The sequence below is a fragment of the Trachymyrmex cornetzi genome, unplaced genomic scaffold (assembly GCF_001594075.2).
Source record: "Trachymyrmex cornetzi isolate Tcor2-1 unplaced genomic scaffold, Tcor1.1 scaffold326, whole genome shotgun sequence".
In the NCBI taxonomy this organism is placed as follows: domain Eukaryota; kingdom Metazoa; phylum Arthropoda; class Insecta; order Hymenoptera; family Formicidae; genus Trachymyrmex; species Trachymyrmex cornetzi.
In genome coordinates, this window is record NW_017297961.1 from 293,290 (window position 1) to 303,018 (window position 9,729).

The window sequence follows — 9,729 nt, forward strand, 5'->3', positions numbered from 1 at the left end:
TTACAGAAATCGCCCCACTTCTATTCCTTTTTCACCCTATGAAAGGTTGCTCATTTCTGAGAAAACGGTTCACTTTACAAGCAAAGTGGTAAAGGACTTTTTTGTTCAAAATCGTGTCAGCTACATTTTTTGTTTGAAACTTTTTTTTTCCATGCACAGATTTCTGGGAAATCGATGTTTTCCGTTTTTTACCCCCTTTAGGGGGCAATTTCTGACGAAGCCCGGGGGTACAAGTGGTAAACTTTTTTGCATCTTTTTTGGAGACTACTAGTGGACATTCATACCAAATTTTAGCCAGGTCGGATCATTTTTAGAGGTTCAGTGGTATTTTTGCCTCTGACGACTGGACTAATTGCGAAAATTGCAAAATAGTAGAGATTTTTCGAGTCAGTTTAGTTCGCTCTACTTGCCCATGAAATATTTGGCGATTATTTTGGGACACTCTGTATATTTAAATAGTAGAAACAGGTAATTAATCCTCGCTAGTTCTAGTGTTAATAAAGTTTTCAGGAAGAGGAAACATATCGGCGTTGGATTCTTGGACAAGATCATCATCTGACGATTAAATGGTGAAAATAAACGACAGACAGATTATTCATGATTTAAAATTGAAAAGAGACTATTTTGCTTACGAAATGGATGTAGCTTCATTTGTACGCAATAGAATAGTCAATTTTTCATCGTTCTGATAACATAATCTTTGGCTGTTTTTATACCATTTTACAATGGAACAAAATTTACAACGAAATGTATTAAGTTCCGTTTACAATAAGTTATAATAAACCAATAATGCGGAAAAAAATATATGTATATGTCGTATATTATTACAAAGTTTATCGTAAATATCATATAATGTGTGGTAATCGCATTTAGAAAGACCAATATTTTCCAATATTTTCGTGAGACTGAAAAACGATCAGAGGAACGATCGAGAATAGTATAGTTAAAACCAAGAGAAAAATTATGAATCGATTGGAAAAAAATATAATTCCAGTCAGCCGAGAGAAATTTAAAAAGGAAGCCGACATGAAATTTACCCCAAAGTATTTTTTGTTTAATAGAGTATTCTGTATGATATACATATATAAATGTGTACGTTTTCATAAAATGCGCGGAGAGCTGAAGATATAAGGTTCAGCAGGACCAATCACGTATTTCTACTGTATTAAGAATGTTTTTCGATCTATTTGTTACGAATAATGCTCGAGTCGTTAAAATAAAATGGTATTAATAGTCGGAAATTAATATTAATTGTAAATATTAATAATAATAGTAACGTCAGGTATAATGCGATAAAAGACGCAAAATTTCTCAATAAAAGAGATGGCGTTTAGCGAGCGTGATAATGGAAACAAAGTGCACAATAATTATATTCATCTACTATGTTAGATTATAGTGGCGTACAGACGACTATAGATTTGTCAAAGGATGCATCTTAATTATATTTCATGTTTAGAGCAGTGCGTAATGCCGTGTGTTTCAATATGGAATATTCTAAACTTGGAATGTTATGAAATATGAAGTGAGAAAAATAGGAAATAAAATTGAACGGTGACTAAAATGAGATTTCTTCACGAAATCCTATCATTTCGCATCTTATTGCCTTCGAAAAATAATTTTTTTTAGCGATATAGCGTACATATTTTGATAAGTAATGATAAAACTCTTTAGAGCGGATTGAACTGAATGTAAAAGTCCTGTATCATTTTACAATTTTTGCAAAAGTTAACAAGATATTAATTACTAAAAATCGCCAAATATTGGTTTTCAATAATTTTTCACTCAAATACTATCAACTTTACAAAAAAATAGCAAGTGACAAAAGTTGTTTATTTTCTTCTCATAGAATTCTGAGAATTTTTTCAGAATTTTTAGTATCGCATTTTCTCATGTTGGAAAAATAGTTATCAATAAGAAAATGCAGTATTAAAAAGTTGATAAAAAATTCTGAAAAAATTCTTAGAGCTTTATGAGAAGAAAATAAACAATTTTTGTCTCTTGCTGTTTTTCTGTGAAGCTGATAGTACTTGAGTAAAAAATTATTGAAAACCAATATTTGGTGATATTTAGTAATTGGTATCTTGTTAATTATTACAAAAATTGCAAAAATGGTAGAGGATTTTTCGACTGTTTAATCTGCTCTATCTTTATGCAAGAGTTTTATCGTTACTTATCAAACACACTGTATAGAGAGAATAGGTAAGATTTATAAAATATTCATAAATATATTACAAAAGTTATTTTGATATTATAAATCAAGATAAAAATGCAAAAAAATATTTCACAAATTTAGCAATAATATGTTTCTTCACTTGGGATTAAATAATACTTCCATTCGTTCAAAACGTTCATATAATTATAGCAAATGAAGGATTCATATAAACAGGATAAAAAAGGATCAATACTCACAGAATAGGATTACGGGAACACTTATCGATGAGCAATTTTATCCAACAGGCATCTTTCAAAACATTCTCGTTTATTTATAAAGTCCGTCGTTCTCCTCTGGCCATTGCCTTTCTTCGATGGCAGCAGCTCTTCTTATATTTTACAGTACTTACAATATGAAGTGTAGGTCGGCCGCGAAAATTCATGTTGCCAAAAAAACTATACACAGGAGTTCTTCTAGATCATAAGCTTCATCTTCATGGAAGTAATGGTCGGGTAGAAGCACGGTTTTAAAGGTACCTTCAAAGTGTACAACGCTTAGAAATAAAATGTCGCGAAATCGACTGAACAAAGTATGTCGAATTTTTTGGTATGCCGTGCGACTAATTTGTGCACGTATCAGCTATAACAAGGCACAAGTATACACGCGAACTGGCATTCAATAAGTAAGCTAAGTTCTTGTCCTCCAGTCTTAATTTTCATTTATAATTCTCTAGGGAAGAATTCCATTTCGAGAAACGAAATGACCGTTGCTTCGGAATCGTGAAATTGAATTATAGTTCAATAAGTTAGAAGAAAATTTCGAGCTTAGCGTGCAGTTAATATTATTTTGTCATCTGCGCCGCTTTTTTCGCCTTCACGAGCTCAACCAGTTCCTGCAATAAAGACAAACAAGCGTAGCATTACAGCTCCATTAATTATTCTTATAGCTATATTTGATAATACATGCTTAATACTCGATATTAAATTATTTAATTATTTCAAACATCGCATTTCATCTTTCTTCTTTTCGTTTTATAAGAAAAACTTTATGCAAACATAACAATGTTTAATTTGATATCTACTACGTAAAACCCAAGATTATATACTTGCATTATGTGCATTCTTGCATTCTTAAGCCTACCTTATATCTTTTCATACATTCCTTTTTCGTTCTAGTGGGTATACACGCCGCGATCTGATCCCATCTGTCTGGAACCGTCGTCGGATAGGTTTTCAGTGCTTGTTCCAAGAGTTTTTGTTCACCTGGTGTCCATGGTGCCAATTCTTTTTTCATCTCCTTGGATTCTACGGCAACACCATTCGCAATTGGATGGTCTAGACGCTCCGTAACGGCTGGCATTCTTTCTTCAATAGCTTCCTTACTCTTTTTCTCAGCAATGAAATTGTCGAAAGCTTTCTTATTCGCCTGTTCTTTTAAACTGGATTTGCTAAAGTCAGTTGATTGTAGACTTTTGGCCTTTGCCAGGACTTCCTTGGCATCGCGGGTAACTCCACTTGTGGAAGTGCTGTGTTGATTGATGAAATTTGCTACCACTTCCCAACGTTGATTAGTACCAGCAGGAAACAGATTAACTGCTTTTATTAAAAGTTGCAAGTCATTCTCGCTCCAGGGTGCGGTACAAGTTTTGGTCTGCTTATCAGGCGTGTTTCTTGCATCGTTATTGATGACATTTACACGGCGTTCTGCTTCGATTATTCGTTCAGCCTTTTCAACAATGCTCAGGAACGCGACTCTGCCATTAATCTGAAGATTCTTCATCGCCTCTTCCAGCTGCACAAGCTTGAACAGTTCACAGATCTTCTCTACGCTTTCCATGTGTCGGAGACTCTCTTCCGAACTGTTCGCAAAGTAATCGTTTGCTTTGCAAAAATCTCTAAACGCCTTCCTTTCTTTGCGTAATGCCTTCTTTTGTACTTCTCGCTCCTGCTTCAGCGCATCTTGCTTTGCCCTTTCTTCGGATTCTCTTTTCTCTTTCTCTAATCTTTCTTTCTCTGCCGCATCCCGTGCTATTCTCTTTTCTTCTTGTTGCCTGGCTTTTGCTGCTTCCTGCTTTGCCCTCTTCACGGCATTCTTCTTATCTTTATCCTCTTGCTGGAATTTCTTTATCCTCGGATCTATGTTGTAAGCCATGTCCACTAAAGTGCGTATTCGCATCATCTCCTCTTTTTTCCGTTTTGCTCTTGTGGCTTTGTTCTTCTTCTCGATCCATTTCCGCATGTCTCGGCTGCAATTAATTTCGTTGTAACACTGTTTTACAATTTCCCTCGAGAAAATCTTGTGATTCGTCGTACTTACTCTTGACCACTCTCCTTGTCTTCCTCGTCAAGATACGAGTACTCGCGCCAGGAATCAAAGTCGTACCAGAACGAGTAGAACTGTTCTACCTTCTCTCGTGGCGTGAATGGCCCACCCAATCGTGGCACAGGCTTCTTCACAGACCATCGTGAGTTCTCTTTGAAAGCTTTACCTAACACCTCGTAAAAATTGTTCCGACAGTCCTTCTCATCTGGAAGATTGTCATTAAAATAAGGATCAACACTATCGTAGCTTCGCCTCTTAACTTGACTCCCTAGGGTTTCCCAAGCACGAGTTATACACGTGAAGTAGTCGTCGTCTGGTCGGATTTCCTCGCCCATTGCTTTGCGCTTATCAGGATGATGCTTTAATATTTTCAGCTTGTCTGTAATATATGTATTAGATATATCCAATCAATTGTCAATTTCAAATCAGCGTTAGAGTCACAAAAAATGTAAGCAGTAGCAAATCAAACATGTTAATTTCTTTATTGTCTTACTGCTTAAATTTTTCTATGTGCCATGATCCTTAGATTAATATTACATATGTTGTATGATGAAGTCTGATAATTAACAGGACAGAGAGGTTCTCCAATCTTTCTATCCTGTAGCCAACAGGCTTGAAAAATTTGTCGTACGACAAATTTAGTATCAGCCTTATTTTACATTCCCCTACAAAGCATTCTTTACATACAAGCTCTTTTGATAATATCTTCAGTCGCTCGATGTCTAAGTTCTTTTATGCCCAGAACAGCATAATGGTCCTGATCCTTCCAGTCTCTTGGATCCAATGATCTGAGGTATTCAAGATCGTCCTCAAATTGATACTGAGACAGATCTTCCTCTTCATCTGACGATTCCGAGACACTACCTCGCGTGAGACTGCGATGGAATTGGGTTCGCCATGCCAGTGCAGTTGAATATAAAACTACTGGACCCGCTGTACTGGTGTTGGTCTTGCCTGAATCTGCAATAAATTGGTTTCAAGATTAATTTCGAAAAAAAGCTGCCAAAAAATAACAAGATAACTTGACAGCTATACATGTGAACGAGATCACTGATAAACTGTCGGATGCAAATTAGGATCACAAGATATAAATTCAAATACTTAATAAATGACCACCTCAACGAAATTGTGTGCACTTTGCGTGAATCGGAAATTGTTTCACCGTAATAAGAGACAAATCGAGCTAATTGAGCGATACTTAAGAGCTAAAAATCCATCGAAATGCGTGTTGGTCATCTGAAAACCCCGCTGTTTCTTGACACCTCTAACCAATCATAACCTCAAAAGACCGGTGTCGTGCGGCGAAGGATAAACGGCTTACCGGATATGGAATTGAATACTGCGGAGTCCTCATTCCCTGTGCCGTCTGTCATCGTCGTATGACCTTCGTGATAAGCCGATCGAGTTAGCCCTAAAATTGCACACAGGACACGCGGAAGGTTTTGTCCTGTCGATCACGTTATGTAAAGATATGCATTCCGAAATCCGAATAACTTTGAAAATTCGAACAACCCGACTGGCGAATGCCTGCAACCTGCAACTGGTAAGCTTTCGAGAATTTCGAGCCTCTCGAATTAGTCTCGAAAGCAGAGATGTCAATTCTGTTACGGTTTACGACAGCGCGACTAGTGCCATCGGTCGGCGACCTGGCGCAACCAGTAGCACACACATAAGCATAAGCTCGTGTAGCAGAATTTTCTGCTACCAGGGTACCTACATCGACATCTAGAGCCGTGGTCCGAATCATGCTGACAACGCTCATGAGCATTGTTTGTCTTCGTTTAACATTTGACAAACAACAAGGATGAAATGATTTTTAAGCGTTGTGAGCGTGTATCGGACCGCGGCCTAGAATGGACCGCTGATGGCAATAGTGGGGGTAGAAAGACGATTAGAGTGAGAGGCAGGAATAATAAGATCGTTCTTTCTCTGTTTACTGTTGTTTCTAACTAGCCTGATTGGTTGTTGGATTAACAACAACCAATCAGGCTTCAGTAAACAGAGAAAGAACGATCTTATTATTTCTGCCTCTCACTCTAATCGTCTTCTACCCCCACCATTGCCATCAGCGGTCCATTCTAGATGTCGATAGTCAGAATGGATTCCAATCGGAATTATTCCATTTTCCTTAGAAAACACAATAGAAATCTAGGGAATAATTGAATATTTCCGATCGGAATCTATTCCGACTTTTTCCATGATAGGTACCCAGAGTAGGGTAAAGTCCTAGATTTATCAGAGGGTTTGTTTTCTGTTCCTTGCACTGGGACTGCACTAGAACTGAGCTGAACCGAACTAGTGCAAGCCGGACTGACGAGTGTAAGCGTGTAGGTAATGGGCCTTCTACAATAACCCGCAAGTCAGAACGTCAGAAGTCGTAACCAGTCTTAACCAAGTCGTTCAAGTTGGCTATTGGCCAACTTCATCGATTATGACTTAAGATCGTTTAGGGTATGAGCACAAGGATTGTCGTAACGCTTTACGTCAGTCTTAAGCGGGGAGCACAGACTCTTGCATAACGCATAACACGTAATGCATAAGAATATGTACCAATCGAAATTCTCCGTTTCTTTCCCTTCCATGTAATAGAGAACTCTGGTTGGTTCAATTTCTTATGCCTCATGTGTTATGCGTTATGCAAGGGTCTGTGCTCCCCGCTTAAGACTGCCCTAATTCCAAATCTACAATAGGTGTTTTAAGACCTAAGCCGTAAGAAATTGACCAATTACAATCGAATCCGAGGGGAATAATCGACTGTGATTCGTCCATTTCTTATGGCTTAAGGCTTAAAACACTATTGTAGATCCGGAGTAAAGCGTTACGGCAATCCTTGTGCTCATACCCTTAAGGCCGCAACATAGACTTTTGCATAAAGTATAATGCATAGTGCATAAACGAATCAACTAATCAGAATCTTTCCTTTCCTCCCATTCCATGGAAAAGAAGAATTTTGATTGGTTGATTCTTTTATGCACTATGCGTTATGCGTTATGCAAAAGCTTGTGTCTGGGCTCATAGAACTTTTGATTTGTAGCTTATTGTAGAAGGGCAATAAGGAATAAAAAACGTTCTAGTGTAAGATAAAAATGGCGTCCCATGTTCCCATAAGTACAATTCTCTTCTTTTCAATACAAGAATCGAGTGTAAAACGATAAGTATATGGACAAGACTATTCTTGACCTAAAAGACTTTAGAATGTGTATATTTTAATACATGGCATTAAAAATGCAAACATACAAGTGAAAACCGTCACAATTCATTAGTAAAAAATTTCTAAATATTGAGTATCAAATTTGTAAGGTTAGAAAATCTTATGCTGTATATATAATGCATAATAATTAATAATATAATACTGAATGTTTTAACAAGCAATAATTTCTGTTTATTCATTTATAACATAAATAGTAATATATATATTTTTTTATATATGTATGTGTATATATATATATACATATATAATATACGTGTACATATTATAAAAGATATATTTCAACTTCTATTATAAATAAGTGGAAATCGTTGCTTATAAAATGTAGTTGTGGTATAATTATTATACATTAATATGACATTTTCTAACTTTACAAATTTGATGCTCAATAGTTACGATTTTTAGCGAAATGTGACGGTTTTTATTTGTATGTATGCATAATTATTGAAATGTAAATATAAGTCTTTTAGATTGAGAAAAGTTTTTATTTCCATATACTTACCGTTTTATTAGTTGTGGACTCTTGAATTGCCACCATTTGCTATGCATCATTTATGCGAGATCTGTTTTCTGTAGCTGAACTAGTGCACACCGGTGCTTGCACTGCTTACACTAGGTTTTTATTGCTGCACTCTGAACTAGTGCAATAAGTTAAAGTAAAACAAACGTATATTTGTTTCACTTCAACTTATTGCACTGTGTGTACTAGTTCAGAAAGTGTGGCAATAAAAAACAGACCTACTCACTCAAGACCTAAGGTGCGTTCCGTATTGCGCATGATGTGCATGATGCATCCATTGTCCTTGTTTAACATTTGGTGAGCAACAAGGATAAACGATGCATTATGCGCATCATGCGAGAAACGGAACGCACCCCCTAGTGCAGCCAGTTTGGTGAACTCGTGCACTGAGTTCTGGGGATCGATTCTGTATCTTGAAACGAGGTGAAAATTACAAAAGTGAGTGAATTTGAGATAGAGTGAACTAGAATACTGATAATTTCATTGATCAATACCTAGTAAATTTGTTCACTTTTGTAATTTTCACCTTGATTGAAGATACAGAATCGACCCCCTGGGGGCTTATTACGGTTCTCGGATTTGGTGAAAATGATGGAAGTGAGAAACTCACCCAATTACGGTTAATTTCACTTCGTGAGAATACGAAATTATTCGTGTGAGCGGGCTCGGCATAAAATTTTGCCGTGAAATTGTGAAATCACGCAAGAGTGACAAAGAAAGACGCATTATTCTTATTCCGTCATAATATAATGAATAATTTAATACTAGAATGTAACTGCCTATTACGGTCGGAGCTGGATCTTCGTTGCTTTAAATAATTCAATCTTGAATTACTAATATATACTATATATGTACTTGCATATATACCATATTGTAGTCTTTTTCAAACTGCGTGCCGAATTGTTTTTACAGACAAAGGGTGCTTTCCAGCAAGGGACACAGTCAGACACAGTGTAACACAGTGAATCATACATCCTTGTTGTTTAGGATGAAACGATTCACTGTGTTACACTGTGTTTGATTGTGTCCTTGCTGGAAAGCACCCTAAATAAACGCAATTAAAACTACTCTAGTAATCGCGAATTAAATTGACAAGCAATTTTAATAATTTGATGCTACGATCAAGCATCATGTATTATAAAGATGTTGATCTATAAAAACTATTAATAAATTTATTGCGAAAAATATTACCTCGGCCGGGACTTGAACCCGGATCTCTTGTAAACCGTACGAGCGTCCTGAGCCATTAGACTACCGAGGCCTTAATAATATTCTTCGCAATAATCGGTATACTAAGGAAACAACGTCTTTCTTTCAGACGACGTAATCTAAACAATATATTAATATTTTTTGACCGTATATTTGAGAAATTCAATTAATACTAGAATGTAACTGCCTATTATGGTCGGAGCTGGATCTTCGTTGCTTTAAATAATTCAATCTTGAATTACTAATATATACTATATATGTACTTGCATATATACCATATTGTAGTCTTTTTCAAACTGCGCGCCGAATTGTTTTTCC

The 9,729-nt window shown here is 36.4% G+C and overlaps 1 protein-coding gene across 1 annotated transcript; it reads right to left on the reverse strand.

The window, feature by feature from the left end:
* Positions 1 to 2,427: 2,427 nt before the first annotated feature.
* Positions 2,428 to 6,044, reverse strand: LOC108762940 (dnaJ homolog subfamily C member 2). Its single transcript, XM_018510208.1, has 5 exons — positions 5,796 to 6,044; positions 5,162 to 5,434; positions 4,469 to 4,853; positions 3,293 to 4,397; positions 2,428 to 3,044 (listed from the first exon to the last, which is right to left on the reverse strand). The coding sequence occupies exons 1-5, from the start codon at positions 5,845 to 5,847 to the stop codon at positions 2,994 to 2,996; spliced, it is 1,866 nt and encodes a 621-aa protein (XP_018365710.1). The 5' UTR covers positions 5,848 to 6,044; the 3' UTR covers positions 2,428 to 2,993.
* Positions 6,045 to 9,729: the final 3,685 nt, after the last annotated feature.